This window comes from Scyliorhinus torazame, chromosome 14 (assembly GCF_047496885.1).
Source record: "Scyliorhinus torazame isolate Kashiwa2021f chromosome 14, sScyTor2.1, whole genome shotgun sequence".
NCBI lineage: Eukaryota > Metazoa > Chordata > Chondrichthyes > Carcharhiniformes > Scyliorhinidae > Scyliorhinus > Scyliorhinus torazame.
The window spans coordinates 111087439-111107868 of NC_092720.1; the positions used below are offsets into that span (position 1 = coordinate 111087439).

Here is a 20430-nt window from a genome sequence, read left to right on the forward strand (position 1 = left end):
CCCCCCCCGGACTTCCTCAGACTCAACCGTATTACAGGCCTGCGCCACGCGGCGACCCGCTCACCATGGGGGCACACCATGCTACTTCTGTGGGCAGGGCCAGCACCCACGCCCACGCTGCCCAGCCCGCTCCGCGATCTGCAGCGACTGCGGGAAGAAAGGGCACTTTGCGAGGGTCTGCCTGGCCAGACTTAGGGGCCAGAAAAACAAAGAACAGCCGGCCCGAAAATCAGGCTCTCAGGCCCGCAGGCCTCGCAATGCTGCTGCGCACCGACCCGACACGCCCTCTTCTGACGCGTCATCAGTCTCGTGCGAATCATGGGAGCGGCCATCTGGTCGGCGGCCATCTTCTCGACACAACACGTGCGACCGACGGCAGCGGCCATTTTACAAGTCCGACTCGGCTGACGACTCCGACTACCCGCGACTGGGTGCGATCACCCTCGATCAAACTCGGCCTAAACACCTGCAGAACTCCATGATGCAGGTCCAGGTCAACGGGCACGACACTGCATGCCTCTTCGACTCCGGGAGCACGGAGAGCTTTATCCACCCTGAAACGGTAAGGCGCTGCTCCCTACGCACCCATCCCGCATCCCAAACCATAGCCCTCGCATCTGGGTCCCACTCGGTACAAATCACGGGGTACTGTATTGCGGATCTCTCGATCCAGGGTGCCAAATACACCCGTTTCAAATTTTATATCCTCCCTCACCTCTGTGCCCCCCTGCTGCTCGGACTGGATTTCCAGTGCAGCCACCGAAGCCTGACACTGAAGTTCGGCGGACCCTTGACCCCCCTCACGGTGTGCTGCCTTGCGACACTGAAAGTCGCACCCCCCTCGCTATTCGCTAACCTCACTCCTGACTGTAAGCCCGTCGCCACCAGGAGCTGGCGCTACAGTGCCCAAGATATGGCTTTTATCAAGTCAGAGGTCCAGCGTTTACTGGGAGAGGGGGTCATCGAGGCTAGCAACAGCCCTTGGAGAGCGCAAGTGGTGGTAGTCCGGTCCGGGGAGAAGAAACGGATGGTCGTGGATTATAGCCAGACCATAAACCGATTCACGCAGCTTAATGCGTACCCGCTTCCTCGCATCGCGGAAATGGTAAATCGGATCGCCCAATACCGAGTCTTTTCCACGGTCGACCTCAAATCTGCCTACCACCAGCTCCCCATCCGACCAAAAGACTGCCCCCTATACTGCCTTCGAAGCAGCCGGCCGGCTCTTCCGCTTCCTCAGGGTCCCCTTTGGTGTCACAAATGGGTTCTCCGTCTTTCAAAGGGCGATGGACCAAATGGTGGACCAGTACGGTTTGCGGGCTACATACCTGTACTTGGACAATGTCGCCATCTGCGGCCATGATCAGCAGGACCATGATGCTAACCTCAAAAAGTTCCTCCAGACCGCCCGAGCCCTTAACCTGACCTATAACGAGGGCAAATGCGTTTTCCACACCACCCGGCTGGCCATCCTCGGCTATATCGTGGAAGACGGGGTCCTAGGTCCCGACCCCGACCGCATGCGCCCCCTTAAGGAACTCCCTCTCCCCCGCAGCCTCAAGGCCCTCAAACGGTGCTTGGGGCTTTTCTCCTATTACGCCCAGTGGGTCCCTAAGTATGCGGACAAAACCCGCCCACTCCTAAAGACCACCACTTTTCCCCTCTCGGCTGAGGCTCAATTGGCCTTCAACCGCATCAAGGCCGACATCATCAAGGCCGCCATGCACGCGGTGGACGAAACCATCCCTTTCCAGGTAGAGAGCGATGCATCAGACATCGCCCTGGTTGCTACCCTCAATCAAGGAGGCAGACCAGTAGCGTTCTTCTCCCGAACCCTCACCGCCTCCGAGGTTCGACACTCTGCAGTCGAAAAGGAGGCACAAGCCATTGTGGAGGCTGTGCGGTGCTGGAGACACTACCTCGCCGGTAGGAGGTTTACCCTCGTCACCGACCAACGGTCGGTTGCCTATATGTTCGATAACACGCAACAGGGCAAAATAAAAAACGATAAAATTTTGAGGTGGAGGATCGAACTCTCCACCTACTCGTACGATATCAAGTATCGTCCAGGGAAGCTCAACGAGCCCCCAGATGCCCTGTCCCGCGGCACATGCGCCAACGCGCAGGAGGACCGCCTGCAAGCCATCCACAATGACCTCTGCCACCCGGGGGTTACCCGGCTCGTCCATTTCATCAAGTCCAGCAACCTACCTTACTCAACCAAGGAGGTAAAGGCCATGGTCAGGACCGGCCAAGTCTGTGCGGAGTGCAAACCGCACTTCTATCGGCCAGACAAGGTTCGGCTCATGAAGGCCTCGGGCCCCTTTGAGCGACTGAGCGAGGACTTCAAGGGGCCCCTCCCATCCACCAACCGTTATGCCTATTTCCTCACCGTGATCGATGTGTTCTCCCGTTTCCCATTCGCCATTCCCTACACCGACACGACCTCAGCCACGGTGATTAAGGCACTGCACAGCATCTTCACCCTATTCGGTTTCCCTGCTTATATCCACAGCGACCGGGGTACATCGTTCATGAGCGATGAACTGCGTCAGTATCTGCTCAGCAAAGGCATCGCCTCGAGCAGAACGACCAGTTATAACCCGCGGGGAAACGGGCAGGTGGAGAGGGAGAACGCGACCGTGTGGAAGGCTGTCCTTCTGGCCCTGCGGTCGAGAAATCTCCCAACCACTCGCTGGCAGGAGGTCCTACCCGATGCCCTACACTCCATTAGGTCACTCCTCTGCACGGCCACGAATGAGATCCCTCATGACTGATTGTTTCTCTTCCCCAGGAAGTCTACCTCCGGGGTCTCACTTCCACCTTGGCTGATGGCTCCGGGACCTGTTCTTCTCCGGAGGCACGCGAGGAGCCATAAAACGGACCCCCTAGTTGAAAAGGTCCGACTGCTCCACGCCAACCCCAGTTACGCCTATGTGGAGTACTCCGACGGCAGGCAAGATATGGTTTCCCTCCGGGATCTGGCACCCGCTGGATCCTCCACCACAGACGCTCCTTCCCGCGCCGCGCCCCTGCAGGACCCGTCGCCCCCTACAACAAACCCCCTTCCGGCCCTACCACCCATTGGTGAGCTCCTACCGTGCGCCCCGCCGGCGCCGGCTCCGCTACCCCCGGCCCTGCCTAGTTCCTCTGCCCCAACCAGGACCGAAGCTCCGACCGCTGTGCTCCCGGATGTGCCCTCAACCGGGACGTCCGTGCCCGCCGCACCACCGCCCAAATTGAGGAGGTCGAGGAGGACGATCCGGTCACCGAGACGGATGGACCTATGATGGCACTTCACCCCCGCCGGACTGCTTTTTAAGCAGGGGGTGAATGTGATGAACGGTTACTGCCTTATCATCATGTAAGGTGATGTCCCCTTTAAGACCGGGCTTGGAACCCTGGGGACTCCGCCTCTGGCTCCGCCCATCTGGGAGCCATACATAAAGGCCTGCCTCATGGTCTGTGTAACAGTCAGCTCTCGTCTCTAGCTGTGGTATAGTTATTAGTCTAATAAAGCCTTCTTTACAGTTTAATCTCCAAGCATCATTATTGAGGGTACCTCAGTGGTTTAATCTTTTAGTAAATCTTAATTTTCTTCGGCCACCACCCTCTCAAAATCACTGAAAGCGCTTTTGTCTAACTTGTACTAGTTGGTAGTATTTTACCAAATGATTAACTAGATGTAAGGCTAAGATGCCCATAACCCCTGGGTGACCTAGAATCACATGATTATAAATCACCTCTATGTAATTTCCCAGTTAACAAAGGGCACTTATGGCACAACCCTCATTTATTGCTTGATAGAATCTTGTATAGCAACCTGAGCCTTATTTTGAAAAGGCTGGAGATCACATATGTTAACGGGATGGTAGGTAAATTATTAAGAGAAGGCCCTGCACTTTACATGATACAATCTTGTGGATCATGCTTTCAAAATGAGCAGAACCATGAGCGGCTTGCCTTCACAGAACAAGAACTTTGGATTCTGCCAAAAAGATTCCTGTTGCAGCCACTGATTCTGACTTCCAATAACAAATATTGGCCGGAATTCTCTGGCCGTTCGCTGGCAGCGGGATTCTATGGACCTGCCAGCAGTGTGCTCTTTGAATGAGCATTATGATTTAGTGTCAGTCTCCTGTCTTTTCCCAATAATCCTGCACATTGTTTCTATTCAAATAATCATCTAATACCCTCTTCATTGCCTCGATTCAACTTGCCTCCAACACACTTTCAGACAGAGCAATTATTTAAATAATCTTTATTATTGTCACAAGTAGGCTTATATTAACATTGCAATGAAGTTACTGTGAAAAGCCCTAAGTCGTCAAATTCCCTCGGGTACACTAGAGGAAGAATTCAGAATATCCAATTCACCTAACAAGCGTGTCTTTTGAATCTTGTGGGAGGAAACCGGAGTGCCCGGAGGAAACATACGCAGACACGGGGAGAACGTGCAGACTCCACATAGACAGTGACTGAAGCGGGAATCGAACCTGGGACCCTGCCGCTGTGCTACCATGCCCCCCTAAAATTTCAGATTTAAATCACTCACTGTGTGCACGTCCTTCTTTCGCATATCACTTTAACTCTGTGCCTTCTTATTCTAGATCCTTTTATGAGCAGGAACAGTTTCTCCCCATCTCCTCTGTCCAGCTACAATTGTTTTGGCTCTAATCTGCACTGTGATCATGGATTGAATGTTTCTCCACTGTGTTGGTAACAGGTTTCAAGCTGCATTTTGATCGTGGCACTGCAAGCTTTTGGTGTGATATCTTCCGTCGTATCCTCAACTAAATTAGTAGTGTAATATGGCATGCTGTTCAGCCTACTTACTGCTGCTTCTCAGGGATTTAACATTTTAACAAAAAATCTGTTAAACCACCCAGATCCCTCCTATCAGCGGAATATAGATGGGCAATTAAAGACTCGCCAGAGATGCCCACATTCTGAAAAAGAATAAAATGAAAGAGAATGGTAGTCTTTGATTTTTCTGCTGACATTGGATTCCAGTGTAATTCTCAATTCACACAGGGTGGTGACTCATTGGTTTGCATACAAGTTTTTCTTCATGACTACCTGATTGTGGCACAGGAGATGCTGAAGAGATAGTGGGGCATTCTATGAGTATCAGGTACATACAGCTTACCTACCCTATCGCCTTGTGTCTGTTGAAGACAGACCTAGAAGGAAGAAAGAGTGGATTCTCCAGGAATGCAGCTGTCTTGTGTTGATGGAGCATTCAGATTATGCTTCAGAGCAGAGAGAGGGGGGGGGGGGGGGGGGGGGGGGTCACGGTCTGTATGTATAAAGTGGCAGAGGGGATGGAACTCCCATTCATAATCTCATTAGAAAAATTACCTGGTGGGATTCTTCTTATCTTCTTCGGAAAGCAGAAACCAAACAAAGTCAGCATAGCTCATCCGACCTTCTTTCTGCACACAGTTACCCCTGAAAATGGAGGTGTTGCATTTACCAGATCAGAGCAGAAAATACTTTCCAAATTATTTTATGAATGACAAATGCTAAAGGGTTTGAACAAAAATACTAAAGTTCTCTACTGCCTGCAAAGCCAATTGAAGGTCATGGTTCATCATTAGCCAGCAGACCCGCATGCCACTATGGGGGCACACTGCCTTGTGTGACTGCCAGACAAATTGGCATTCCTTTCCTGTGTCATCAACATGTCTCATTTCTATTTGTAACTAGGGCACTGATGTAGCCACTACTTGAAGTGGGAGGCACTGGTATGATTTGCTTTCCTTGGTCAGTGATAACACTGAAGTCAGGGCTGCAGGTAGCACAATAATGTAAAGCATACAGAAGCCCCTGCACAATACACACTGAGCTTGGCATTTCAAATCCTCACGTAAAGGGGTGAAACTGCATTGTGTACAGTTAGTACATAAATGCTAAATGTAATTGTGTGAAAACTCTTTGTCCGTTATTTTAAATGGGTTAATGCCTCTGTTGAAATAAACACAGAAGAAATAGGAGCCATTCAGCCCATTAGCCATGCCATTCTGCACAATCATGGCTGACCTACTACCACATTCATACCTTCCTCCATTATCCCCATCTCTCTTATATCCAAAAGAATGATCAACACCTGGCTTGAATATGTTTAACGCCAGCACAACCATGTGGGGCAAAAAATACTAAAAATTCATAACCTTTTGAATGAAGAAATTTCATCTCATCTTAGTCCGAAATGACCAATCACTTATTCTGAGGCTGACTTCCTATTTCTAGACACTCTGCCAGATGAGAGTCCCTCTCTGCATCTAACTGATCAAGCCCATGGTGAGCTTTATATCCTTTAATGAGATGACCTCGCATTCTAATAATAATCTTTATTAGTGTCACAAGTAGGTTTACATTAACACAGCAATGAAGTTACTGTGAAAGTCCCCTAGTCGCCACACTCCGGCGCCTGTTCGGGTACACGGAGAAGAATTCAGAATGTCCAATTCACCTAACAAGCACGTCTTTCGGGAATTGTGGATAGCACAATTGCTTCACAGCTCCATGGTCCCAGGTTCGATTCCGGCTTGGGCACTGTCTGTGCGGAGTCTGCACATCCTCCCCGTGTGTGCGTGGGTTTCCTCCGGGTGCTCCGGTTTCCTCCCACAGTCCAAAGATGTGCAGGTTAGGTGGATTGGCCATGATAAATTGTCCTTAGTATCCAAAATTGCCCTTAGTGTTGGGTGGGGTTACTGGGTTATGGGGATAGGGTGGAGGTGTTGACCTTGGGTAAGGTGCTCTTTCTAAGAGCCGGTGAAGACTCGATGGTGCGAATGGCCTCCTTCTGCACTGTAAATTCTATGATAATCTATGACTTGTGGGAGGAAACCGGAGCACCCGGAGGAAATCCACACAGACAACGGGAGAACGTGCAGACTCGGCACAGACAGTGACCCAAGCCGGGAATTCTTCTAAATTCCGGAAAATATAGTACCAGTGTACCTCAATCTCTCCAATAGGACAAACCCTCATCCCAGGAATCAGTCCAGTGAACCTTTGCTGCACTGCCTCCAACACTAATATATCATTCCTTAGGTAAATAAAAAGGGTTAATGCTTCCCTTCAAATAGAAAGAGTTTTCCCACAAGCATGTTAATCATATCTGTACACTAATATATAAAGCATCAATCACCCCAGAAATGTCTAAATCAATTAAAAAAAATTTTTTTTTTCAGTATCCAATTAATTTTTTCCAATTAAGGAGCAATTTAGCGTGGCCAATCCACCTACCCTGCAGCTTTGGGTTACAGGGGCGAAACCCACGCAAACACGGGGAGAATGTGCAAACTCTACACGGACAGTGACCCAGAGCCGGGATCGAACCTGGGACCTCGGTGCCATGAGGCAACCGTGCTAAATCAATTTTATAGAAAATTATAATTTTCAGTCATTAAAAACAAAGATGTTTGACGTACCTTGTGACTGCTCCAGAGAATATCCTGTCAATAATTCTATTCGAGATAGCTATGGAGAAAGAAATAAAGCAAAAGTAGAACATCTCATATTCCAAACATGACTCTGCAAGTGAGCATGGATATTAAATGCTGAGGTCCAGCACCCAGACTGAGGGATTGAACAAGCATTGCAATACGACGGCTTCCGCCAATGTATGCTACCTAGAGGTTGGAAGGGAAAGGCTACAGAATATTCACATCTGTATCACAAATCATGCCCAGGTGTGAGAAAAGGACCATGTGGGACCTATACAGTAGAGCAGATTAAAATTGGGATTCAAATGATTTCTGGGGGCTCCAGGGTGATTTTAGCTGCCCACCCACCTGGTTCTACCATGGGGTGGGGCGAGGAAGGTGAGGCAGGACTGGAAAATTCCCGATTTATTACACACGTTTGTGATATAAGCCCATTCACAATAGTGGTCATGTGACCTGATGGGAGGGTTATATTATTAACAAGGTTTTTTTTTTTTTAAAAAGGAAGGCACTATTCACCCCTTTTATTGCATCACACCTAACTTTGCAGCATAATGATTAAACAGGGAATATTGGATAAATGGAGAAAACTGATAGAAATTCGCTGTAAAATCTGCCTGGTCTCTTCAGGTCGTACCTGATAAAAAAAATTGAAAAAATAAATGAGAAGAGAAGTATGCTCACATACTTGGGCCAAGGTTTCAAAGAGATTTAAAAGCCGAAATAAAATGAGTCCAAAATGTTAATCTTGAGGCTGCATCATCAAGATTCAATGTGAGGATTTAGATGAGATAGCCTATGCAATCAAAACCAATTGGAGTCAGAACTGCAGATAATTCTCCCATTTTGAGACTAAGGCCGGAGTTCTCCGGGGCCTTCCGCTAGCTGTAGGATTTGCAATGGCCTGCTGAATCGTGCGCCGGGCCAAAATCGGCCAGGCGTCAAACCAATCCCGAGTCTCCTGGCCTGCCTTGCCGGCCATAACTAGTTTCCCGACATCCACAGCCAGCGGGAAAATGCAAATAATTCATTAGAGCTGTTTAGCATCTAATTTACGGGCAGGTTGCCCTAATCACTTGACAGCCAGAATGCTCCAGGCCCCCACAAGCTAAGGGTCCCGCTGGCATGAATTGGTGCAAGTCCTGAAGAATGTGGACCTGGCAGTTTGCAGTCCAAGGAGAGGCAAGGGGGCAACTACCCTTCCGGCTTTTGCCTCCAAGGTGCTGAGGGGTGTGCTTCACTGGAGGTGGGGGTTAGTGAGGGTTATGCTCACAGGGGTGGTACCAGGGGATTGGAGAGTGGCGAATGTCGTGCCCCTGTTCAAAAAAGGGACTAGGGATAACCCTGGGAATTACAGGCCAGTTAGTCTTTCTTCGGTGGTAGGCAAAGTAATGGAAAGGGTACTGAAGGATAGGATTTCTGGGCATCTGGAAAGACACTGCTTGATTAGGGATAGTCAGCACGGATTTGTGAGGGGTAGGTCTTGCCTTACAAATCTTATTGAATTCTTTGAGGAGGTGACCAAGCATGTGGATGAAGGTAAAGCAGTGGATGTAGTGTACATGGATTTTAGTAAGGCATTTGATAAGGTTCCCCATGGTAGGCTTCTGCAGAAAGTAAGGAGGCATGGGATAGTGGGAAATTTGGCCAGTTGGATAACGAACTGGCTAACCGATAGAAGTCAGAGAGTGGTGGTGGATGGCAAATATTCAGCCTGGATCCCAGTTACCAGTGGCGTACCGCAGGGATCAGTTCTGGGTCCTCTGCTGTTTGTGATTTTCATTAATGACGTGGATGAGGGAGTTGAAGGGTGGGTCTGTAAATTTGCAGACGATACGAAGATTGGTGGAGTTGTGGATAGTAAGGAGGGCTGTTGTCGGCTGCAAAGAGACATAGATAGGATGCAGAGCTGGGCTGAGAAGTGGCAGATGGAGTTTAACCCTGAAAAGTGTGAGGTTGTCCATTTTGGAAGGACAAATATGAATGCGGAATACAGGATTAACGGTAGAGTTCTTGGCAATGTGGAGGAGCAGAGAGATCTTGGGATCTATGTTCATACATCTTTGAAAGTTGCCACTCAAGTGGATAGAGCTGTGAAGAAGGCCTATGGTGTGCTCGCGTTCATTAACAGAGGGATTGAATTTAAGAGCCGTGAGGTGATGATGCAGCTGTACAAAACTTGGGTAAGGCCACATTTGGAGTACTGAGTACAGTTCTGGTCACCTCATTTTAGGAAGGATGTGGAAGCTTTGGAAAAGGTGCAAAGAAGATTTACCAGGATGTTACCTGGAATGGAGAGTAGGTCTTACGAGGAAAGGTTGAGGGTGCTAGGCCTTTTCTCATTAGAACGGAGAAGGATGAGGGGCGACTTGATAGAGGTTTATAAGATGATATGGGGAATAGATAGAGTAGACAGTCAGAGACTTTTTCCACGGGTGGAACAAACCATTACAAGGGGACATAAATTTAAGGTGAAAGGTGGAAGATATAGGAGGGATATCAGAGGTAGGTTCTTTACCCAGAGAGTAGTGGGGGCATGGAATGCACTGCCTGTGGAAGTAGTTGAGTCGGAAACATTAGGGACCTTCAAGCAGCTATTGGATAGGTACATGGATTACGGTAAAATGATATAGTGTAGATTTATTTGTTCTTAAGGGCAGCACGGTAGCATTGTGGATAGCACAATTGCTTCACAGCTCCAGGGTCCCAGGTTCGATTCCGGCTTGGGTCACTGTCTGTGCGGAGTCTGCACGTCCTCCCCGTGTCTGCGTGGGTTTCCTCCGGGTGCTCCGGTTTCCTCCCACAGTCCAAAGATGTGCAGGGTAGGTGGATTGGCCATGTTAAATTGCCCTTAGTGTCCAAAATTGCCCTTTGTGTTGGGTGGAGGTGTTGAGTTTGGGTGGGGTGCTCTTTCCAAGAGCCGGTGCAGACTCAGGGGGCCGAATGGCCTCCTTCTGCACTGTAAATTCAATGATAATCTATGATTAATCTAGGACAAAGGTTCGGCACAACATCGTGGGCCGAAGGGCCTGTTCTGTGCTGTATTTTCTATGTTCTATGCTGGGCTGGAGGAGCTCAGGCTGGGGGTCTTTTCTGGGATGGGACTCCTTTGGCTGCTCTCACCAGCAAGGCGGGTGCGGGGGGCCTGATTAGGTTCCACCCCTCGAAGTTCCAGCATGGACCCCGGTGTGCCGTGGAATGGTATGGAAACCCATTTGAGGAAAAGAGATTTTTCAAAGTGCCATTGCATGGCACATTGGGACCAGCGCCAGTGGGTATCACTCTGGGTTAACTGCTGGCGGGCGCACTTTCTTGTGGGTCAGGAGAATTGTGGCCTAAGTGTGGTGTCGAGCAGCTCCAGTGGTGCCTGTCCCACCGACCAGAATGGTGGGATTCCGCGCCAGATTCTGCGCTTGGAACCTTATTAATTATGCAGAGGCGAGTTCACACCTGCCTCTCCTGGCGGACTGGCAGTTGATTCGTCTGCCTGCCCTCAGTGGGTGGGTTCAAAGGTCCAGCGCCATATTTAAACACCAATCCAGCACACTCGTATGACTCTCTCCAGCCTACCTGTCTTCCCCAGATCATTTAGGATGTCAGCAACCCAGAGGGAAAAGACTATCAGCCCCTCAAGAAGAGATCTGTTCCTCAATTCAACAACCTCGCTCCTCCCCCCTCCGAGCCCATCATCTGTGAGGTGCCTATTCCCCACTTGGAGCTCTATTTATCGCCTCTGGAGTCTTCATTAATCCTCATCAAGTAAATGATGTGGTATCCCCTTGACCCCCTTGTTTCTGAGATTTTCATGCAGCCTTGCCAAGGTCCAGTTCCCCCCCTCACCCCCATCATCTCTCTGTGTTCCATTGTTCGTCTTCTTCATTCACATCCTTGCCCTTCTGCATGCCATTGTGAGCCCTCCCACTTCATCCCCACCCCTCTTTGCACAGTCCTCCTTCCATGTTGCCCCTCTGGTCTTCGCCAGCCTGTGGTGGTCAAGAAGTCGGAAACCAACTGGCGTAAAAGCACGCTGTAATTCTCCAATGGCAGGTTAATGGTGGGTCGTTCATTCCACTGGCAGGTGGTAGGAGCGCTATTTGCATCTCATGAATGCACATTTCAACGGCTAACCCGGAATCCTGTCAGTCCTTCCAATCTTGTGTCACGCCAGCGGGAAATCACATTGGCATCAAATCCGATTGCTAAAGAGTGGCGTGTACAAAATGGTCCTCAGTTCGCCAGAGACTTTGAGTGCCTTTCTGCCGTGGTGCTGCTCTGCTCTTGATCTGCTGTTCACCACTCTGTCTGGGCAGACTGCTTCCTGTCTTCCATCTCCAGGCCGAGCTGATCTTCATGGAGAACACCATGCTGCTAGACCCATGAAATCTCCTGTGTCACCAACTGGGATCAGTACTGCACGTGGTGTTGGGGACTATAGCGGTCTCCTTGCCCCGGTGTTACCCCAGTGTCTATTGGGCCAGCACTGTGCTATGAGACTCATGTAGCCATCGCAACAAAGGTCCACAGTTTGACCAGGTGTTGAGTGCGAGGCGAGGAGGGTTTGGTGGGGGCAGGAGGTGAGGGGATGGGTGGTCTGTCGAAGACAAGGAGGCAATGTGGAATGAAGGTTGTGCAAGGCGGGTGGGAGGGGGGTAAAGTGAGGGCTCACGATGGCAGGCAGAGGGGCACGGAGGTAGATGAAGAAGATGAACAATGGAAAACATAGGGAAGACCGAAGAGTGGGAAGCTGGACCCCAACAAGGCTGCAGGAAGCACACACAAGCAAGTGGGTCAAAGGCATGCCACACGGTTTACTGGAAGGGGATGGATGAAAACTCAGAGGCAGTGGGTAGAGGTCCGAGTGCGACATGGGCACCTCCCAGGTGATGGTTGAGGAACTGACTTCCCCTCGAGGTTGCTAGCCTTTTCCCTCTGGGTTGATGACACCCTGCACAGGATGTGGAGCCAGATGGGTGGGAGACAGTGATAGGAGTATCCTGGAAATATATCAGCTGAGAGTGGGCAAACAAATTAGCACCTGGCCCTCAGGGGAATCGCAGAGCGTTCACCTGTGGCTAATTAATGAGGTTCCATAATCTTGTGTGGGATCCTGCCATTGTGGTCAGTAGGACAGGTGCCACTGGAGCTGCCCACCACTGCACTTAGTCTCAAAATGGGAGAATTCCACCCTCTGTCCTTGCTACTTTCCTCTGGAAATAAATCAAGCAGTTCAATTAATAGCTCTAATTTTGCTCTTCCATTCCTCATGAGATTGGCGTATGCTTGGAGGGGTGGGTGGTTAAACTGTTGCTAGTGTGATATTCACTGGATATGTGCAGCACATTCTTGTGGGCTTCATGGAGATTCAACTGGATCCTTATTTAACTGTGTTGCAGGGTTGAGGCTAGCTGCCAATCTCACCAGCGAGAGACAGCGCCACAGGTACAATTTGTTAATGGTTTCTTCTGGATTAGGATTAGCAGGAATTCTCCTCTGGGTTCCAGTTGGCAATCTCGACCATGGCCATCCTTCTTATCCTCTTTTGTTATGTATCAGAGAATACATCCCCACTGGTAAACCGTCATGTGATGTTTAGTGACGTCAGCAGGGTCTTTGCATGGACTTTGCAGTTCTTCATCTTCGATGGTATTAGCAACACCTCTTAAAAAAACCTCCCATCATGTTTGAAAGAATCCAGAGTGTTGGCACCTCCAAATCCTTTCTCTTTGTGGCAAACAAAGAAATATTACACTTTCCAACTGTGATCCCTACTGCCCTTTTCACAATCCACTTTTCTGACTTCAAAAGACCCAATTCAGTGGCTCCTGACACCTGGCTGCCAGCCTTAAGGCATTGGTACCAAGTTTAGTCGGGAAATCACGGCGGCTCTATTTAAACAAAGCATGTGGAGCTCTCCTTTTCCAGCACCATGTTCGCCCTGGGTTTTAGCACAGTCAATTGAAGAGAGTGTGGTCCCAAGCTGGGGACTCCCTGTGGAGGGCGTTAGATGCAGGGAGGCTGGTAGATCCTGAGTGAGTACGCCTTAGTAGTTTTAAAATGTACCAAGGCATGTGTGGCTTGGTCGCGTCCATTACGGTCTGGGTCCTGATCACGCCACCTCGCTGGCTGCCTGGACGCCCGCGGGAGGCTTCTCCCAGCATCTACCAGCCGTGTTGCACTCCAGGTTGGGCACGACGCAGCCGGTAGATTGCGCCCAGAGAGTGATCTCAGGTGAGATTCTGAGGGGCTGTGTTTGTGTGAACGGCTGCTTGCTGAGCATGACTCACTGGGAGGAATTCCCCCCCCCCCCCCCCAACGCCGGGTGGGAGAATCGCCCGGGCGCTACGCGAGGCCTGCCATGCCACTCCGATGCCCGCACGTGATTCTCCCCCCCCCCCCCCCCAAACTGGCGCGGTGAGAATCACGGCTGGCCGCTGGGAGAATCGGCGCCCGGATGGGCCGAGCGGCCTGCCCAACACGACAGGTTCCCGGCGCCGCCGTCCACACCTGGTCACTGCCGGTGGGAACGCTGGGGGGCGGCCTGTGGTGGTGGGGGTGGGGGGGGGGGGGGGGGGGGGGGGGGGGGGGGAGGAGGGTTCCTACACCGGGGGGCCTCAAACGGTGTCTGGCCCGCGATCGGTGCCCACTGATCGGCGGGCCAGCCTCTCTGAACGAGGCCCTCCGTTCCTCCGCTGTACCGCAAGATCCATTCGACATCTTCTTGCGGGGCGGCTGCGGGGAGGACGGCAACCGCGCACGTGGTGCCGGTCATGTCATTTACGCGGCACCGCTTTTATACGCCGCTAGGGCCCGGCGCGCGTAAATGACGCGGCGCCGCTCCTAGCCCCCCGGGGGCGGGAGAATAGGGGGCTGGGAGCGGCCTCCGAAGCTGGAGTGAAACACTCCGGTTTTCACTTCGGCGTTGAGACTTAAGTCTCCCGATGGGAGAATTGCGCCCACTGTCTCCGACTCACTGGACGGGATTCTCTGGATTCCCACCCCCGCCGAATATCCGGTGCCGGGGAATTCGGCTACCAGCGGGGGGCGGGATTCACGCCAGCCCCCGCCGAATCTCCAACCCGGCGGGGGGGGTCGGAGAATCCCGCCCACTGTCTCCATATTTGGTGCAGAGAGAAGGTAAGTTAAACAATTGGAAATAAAATGGAGATTGCAACAGTTAAATCAATCAACAAAAGTCTTCAGCAACTAAACATAAGGTAATGACAGGGAAATTAAAGTGTACACAGCTTAAGACAAACTGATGTGTAATTTGTAGAGTTACTCACCATGATCATTGTGTCTGGCCAAGTCCTTCTGGTCAATGAAGAGGTCATGGTCAGTGTCTAGTTCCCAGAACTTACAGTATATGACATAGAAATGCTCATAGGAAAAGTAGTCTGTGATTTGGTTTATATCATCCTCTTCCTCCAGGAGGACAAGAGTCTGAGGGAAATCAAGGAGTGTTGTAGTGTTAGAAAGTAGCAGAAACATTGAGTTGTGTCAAACTGTTTCTGCCCTTGTTATGACATCAGGCATAATTGATTCTGCACAGTGAGGAATCATGTAAAATATTAAATTGATGACAACTGGCAAAATCGACCCGTCTGTTTTTGCTGAGCAACCATTTCATCTTATTGCTGTTGTAATATTTGGGTCTCTAACATTTGCTGACTGGTTGCTTTATCGCTTCTCTGCCTTCAGTTTGTTGCTTTTATTTTTATATATGTTTTTAAATTTAGAGTACCCAATTCATTTTATTTCCAATTAAGGGGCAATTTAGCGTGGCCAATCCACCTACCCTGCACATCTTTGGGTTGTGGGAGCGAAACCTACACAAACACGGGGTGAATGTGAAAACTCCACACGGACAGTGACCCAGAGGCGGGATCGAACCTGGGACCTCGGCGCCGTGAGTCAGCAGTGCTAACCACTGTGCCACCGTGCTGCCCCAGGTTGTTGCTTTTAAAGTTAGTGTCAGATTTATCATGGGATATTACACCTTTTATTACTTCTATCATTGTAGGATTTTACCAGACTAAAAGTAGCCTTGAAACTTCAAGAACCTACTCAAATTTATATATCACCCACTCAAAACACACTGTTCCCCATCAAGAATTGCTGGGCACCATGGAGGTTTTGCACTGCTCTATAATCTGGAATTTCCATTGATTTTATTCTTTCACGGGATGTGGGCATCGATGGCAAGGCCGGCATTTGTTGACCATCCCTAACTGCCTTTGAACTGAGTGGCTTGCCAGGCCATTTCAGAGGCTAGTTAAGAGTCAACCACATTGCTGGAGTCACATCTAGACCAGACCTAGTAAGGATGGCAGATTTCCTTCACAAAAGCTATGGTGACCCAGATGGTTTTTAAAAAATAAACATTTTATTGAGGTATTTATGGTTTTACAACAACGAAAAAAAATAATATACCATGAATTTATAAACACAGTGCAGAAGCCGTCTTCCTCCCTTACAGGTCTCACCTTTATTAACCCACTTCTCTAAGCTAAGCTACCCCCCCCCCCCCCTTCTGCTGATGATTAATTTTCCGCAAAGAAGTCGACGAACGGCTGCCACCTCCAGGCGAACCCTAACATTGACCCTCTCAAGGCGAACTTGATTTTCTCCAAACAGAGCAAAGAAAGCCATGTTAAGCTAGCCAGGTCTCCGACTTCGGGGGCTTTGAGTCCCCCCAAGCTAATAATATCCGTCTCCGGGCTACTAGGGAAGCAAAGGCCAGAACGTCTGCCTCTTTCTCCTCCTGGATTCCCGGATCTTCCGACACCCCGAAAATCGCCACCTCTGGATTCGGTGCCACCCTTGTTTTTAACACCATGGACATGACATCTGCAAACCCCTGCCAAAATACCCTAAGCTTTGGGCATGTGGGATTCGACTTCCGGTGGCGGAGGGGAGCGGTCGCACGGAGAGGAGCTCCGGAGGGGGGGAACATAGTTGCGTCCCGTTGCCCCCACGAAGAACATGTGCCCGGGTGCGTGAGCCTGGCCGACTGGGCCCCCACATGGCGGGAGAGAACGAAGAGGATCGACCCGGACTCCGAGGCGGAGCAGGGCCGGAGTCCTGGGCGCTCGGGAGCGAAGCGAGCGGCAGCAGAAGCACGAGGGGAGAGCCCCCCCGGGGAGAAGGGGACAAGGCCGCAAGGGACTGGAACGGTAAGCAGTGGTCCGGGGGGAGGAAAGGTGCGCGGGAGGAGCCAGCACTGGGGAACGGGACAACAATGCGGGGCAGCAAAACGCGGGGCAGGTGGAGCAGCGGCCTGAGCCAAAGCAGGGTCCGAGCCAGCAACGAGAAGGCACAGAGGAGGCACAGTGAAGAAAAATGTCGAGGGTGAGCAAAAGAACGTCTGTAAGGAAAACAGCTGAAGGTCCGTCGGGGAGTGGAAAGGTCACTGCGGGGTCACAAAGGAAAATGGAGGCTGGAGCACCAGGGGAGGCCGCATTGCTTATGGCTGAAGAAATAACTAAGGTGATGGCTGCGGAATTCGAAATACATGGAGACAATGAGGAAGGAGATGAGGGGGGTTTTGAGTGTGCTGGTGGAGGAGGCGATTTCCCCGGTGACGACGGCGGTGGCGGTGGTGCGGGAGCAAGGGGAGGCGCTGAAGGAAGTGGAGGAGACATTATTGCAGCACGGTGATCAACTTACCTCGATGGGGAAGGAGATGCGGAAGGTGATGGAGATTAACAAGGATCTGCGAGGAAAAATGGAAGACGTGGAAAACAGATCCAGTCGACAGAATTTGAGGATTGTGGGGCTGCCCGAAGGAGTTGAAGGACCGAGGCCGACTGAGTATTTTGCCGCGATGTTGGCGAAACTATTGGGGGAGGGGGAGGATCCCTCCCGATATGAACTGGATCGGGCTCATCGGGAGTGGAGGCCTGTACCAAAGGCGAGTGAGCCGCCAAGGGCAGTGACTCTGTGCTTCCGTAGGTACAGTGTGAAGGAGAAGGTCCTGAGCTGGGCCAAGCAGAAGCGGATGGTGCAGTGGCTGGGGCTGGTAGATGTGTATACCAGGACTTTACGGTGGAGCTGGCGAGGAGGCGGGCCGCCTTCAACCGGGTGAAGAGGGCACTGTACATTGGCAAGGTGCAGTGCGACATTGTATATCCAGCGAACCTGAGGGTGACTTACAAGCTCAAGGACTTCTATTTTGGAACGGCGGAAGCAGCGGAGGAGTTTGCAAAGGCAGAAGGACTGTGGCAGAACGGAGAAATTGAGAAATGGCCATGTGCCGATGTAACCTCATGACTGTATTTTCTTCTTTTTTGTTTCACTGCGTGCAGGTGTCGGGGCTAAAGGAAGCAATGTTGTATATATTTGGACAAAGGAAGTGATGGGACTTTCACTCGAAATGAAGGCTCTTTGGGGTGTCGGTGGATATGCGGGGTTTGTGGGCTTTCCTAGGGCCGGGCAAGGGTGAAAGGGACCCGGGTGGGGGCCTCCCGCTGGCTGGTTTAAGCTGGCCTGTAAACGGGAGTGAGGTGGGGGGGGGGGGAGGGGCTGCGGCCATCAGAGCCTGGCAGAACAGGGTCCTAGTGGTCTAGCCGGGGTGGAAAGTTGGGGGGGAAGGAACCAAGGTTGGGGGGAGGAGTTTTACAAGAGGCAGTGGACGGGAGGAGTTGGAGGGGGGAGGGGGGGGGGGGGGGGTGAAGAGAGGGTGTATACAACTCTTGGGTATCATTTACGGTACTCTTTCAGAGGTTGGATGGCGTTGAGTGTAGGGGGGGGGGTGGGAGGGTTGGGGGGAGGGGGAGTGGACTCTATAGGTTAATGGCGACCATGGGAGGTCCCGGACTCCTTTTTCTTTTTCTCCTTTGTTTTTTGTTTCCACCGTGGGAGGGTTTGTTTTATTGGATGCATATATTGACAGGTGGGCCGTTGTTTGGGGTGGTGGGAGGATGGGATCATTGGTATTGTTAAGGGGATTGATTTTGTATTTGTTATCGTTTACTGTTTGTGGGTGGGGTGTAAATTTGAAGGAAAATGTGAAAATGGAGAATAAAAACATTAAAAAAAAAGGAAACAGGGGCGCCTGGTAAGGGGAAACACGTCGACGGGGAGGGGGGGCGGCGAGGCAATGCCAGGCCCTTCCGCCCTCACCCCCAACATGGCAAGCGCACCCTGAACAAAAAGCAAACCGCTACCCAGCGAACCGCCATAGGTGGGAAACCAGGCCCCAGCACAAGGATATGAGAGCAGTGGAGAAGGGGGAGCAAACAGGGGGAGCGCAGGGTAGGGCGGGGGAAGAGTGGGCAAAAAAACGCAGAGGCTGGGCAGGGGAGAAGCGAGACAGTAACTCCCTAGAGGAGGGTCGTTGCACTAGGAAGAAAGCTAGCATCGGGGACATGCTAAACAGCAGGGCCGCAGCGCGCCCCCAACAGGGGGACGGCGCCAGGCAGAGGGCGGGTGGGACCACTCAACAGAGGCGGGACAGCAAACGGGGATAGGGGCAGTGGAAAGAGGGACAAAGGAGGGATATACAGGAAAGGGGGAGAAAGGGGGAGGAAAGGGAGGGACTGGGGGGGGGGGCACAGGATGGGGCGGAACACAGGGACGGAGGGACAAACAATGCTAGAAAAGGAACAGCAATAAGGCTACAGAGTGCCGCAACCAAGGGCTCGTAACAAGGAATCGCTGCAAGCATCCACCCAGTACGGCCTCTGGGCGAAGCGAGACCCCAGAGTGCAGGGGGCTACCCATGTGGCGGCTGCACAGGGGGCGGCCATGCCGGGGGCCCCCTGGACGAAGGGAAGCCCCGGAGCGCAGGGACCCGACCGCATGGAGAGAGCAGTGACAGCGACCATCCTGGACGGCCCCCTAACAAGTGGGAACCCCGGAGGGCAGGGGCGTGTCCACCAGGTGAGTATGGTTAATCTCAAGGAGCGAGGGGACAGAAGCCCCCCACCAGGACAGTCACCTGGAACGTAAGGGGACTCAACGATCCAGTGAAAAGATCCAGAGTCCTCAACCACCTAAGAAACATGAAGGCAGACATAATCTACCTTCAAGAGACGCACGTGAGAGAGCAGGGCCGACTGCGGACAAGAAAGGGCTGGGTGGGACAAACCTACCATTCCTGCTACGGGATGAGGGCCATGGGGGTGGCAATGCTGATCAGCAAATGGATGATATTTAGGGCGACAAAGACGGTTACGGACCCAGATGGACGGTACATCATGGTTAGCGGGACCCTGGATGGGGCACCGGTAGTACTAGTTAACGTGTACACGCCCAACTGGGACGACCCGAGCTTCATCAGGAAGACCATGGCAGAAATCCCTGACATAGCGATGCATCGACTAATCATGGGGGGACGGGGGGGGGGAGACTTCAACTGTGTACAGGACCCAACGATTGACAGTTCGAACCCCAAAACGGGGAAAACCTCAAACATGGCAAAGGAACTCGGTCACTTTATGGAACAGGTAGGAGCGGTGGACCCCTGGAGGTTCGCCCACCCGGGGGAGAAGGAGTTTTCCGTCTTCTCCCCGGTACACAACGTATACATCAGAATTGACTTCTTTGTGGTGGGGAAAACGGTGCTTCCGGGGATAGACAAAGTGGAATACTCCACAATTGTGATATCAGACCACGCTCCACACTACATGGACGCGAGGTAGGGCCCAACGCCCCACATGGAGGTTGGACATTGCCCTACTAGCTGACAAGGCCTTCAATGAAAAGATATCGCAGGCCATAGCAGAATACATGGAGAACAATCAGAACGGGGAGGTCTCACCCTCCACTTTCTGGGAAGCGCTAAAGGCCGTACTAAGAGGGGAAATCATCGCTTTCAAAGTGGGAAGAGATAGGGAGGAAAGGGCGGCTAGGCAGCAGCTGGTCGACTCCACACTGGAGGTAGACCGTAAATACTCAGAGGCCCCGACTGTGGAGCTCCTGGCGGAGAGGAAAGAGTTACAAAGGAACTTTAATCTGCTCTCCACCAGGAAAGCAG

At 51.6% G+C, this 20430-nt stretch overlaps 1 protein-coding gene across 7 annotated transcripts in view; it reads right to left on the reverse strand.

The window, feature by feature from the left end:
• Positions 1 to 20430, reverse strand: part of ppp2r3a (protein phosphatase 2, regulatory subunit B'', alpha) — a 597462-nt gene that overhangs the window by 42159 nt on the left and 534873 nt on the right. For all 7 annotated transcript variants that reach the window (XM_072474671.1, XM_072474674.1, XM_072474672.1 and 4 more), the window contains 3 exons: positions 14738 to 14894; positions 7440 to 7488; positions 5362 to 5451 (listed from right to left, as the gene is read on the reverse strand). In XM_072474671.1, the coding sequence (XP_072330772.1) occupies positions 5362 to 5451; positions 7440 to 7488; positions 14738 to 14894 (296 nt within the window). The remainder of the gene's footprint in view (positions 1 to 5361; positions 5452 to 7439; positions 7489 to 14737; positions 14895 to 20430) is intronic.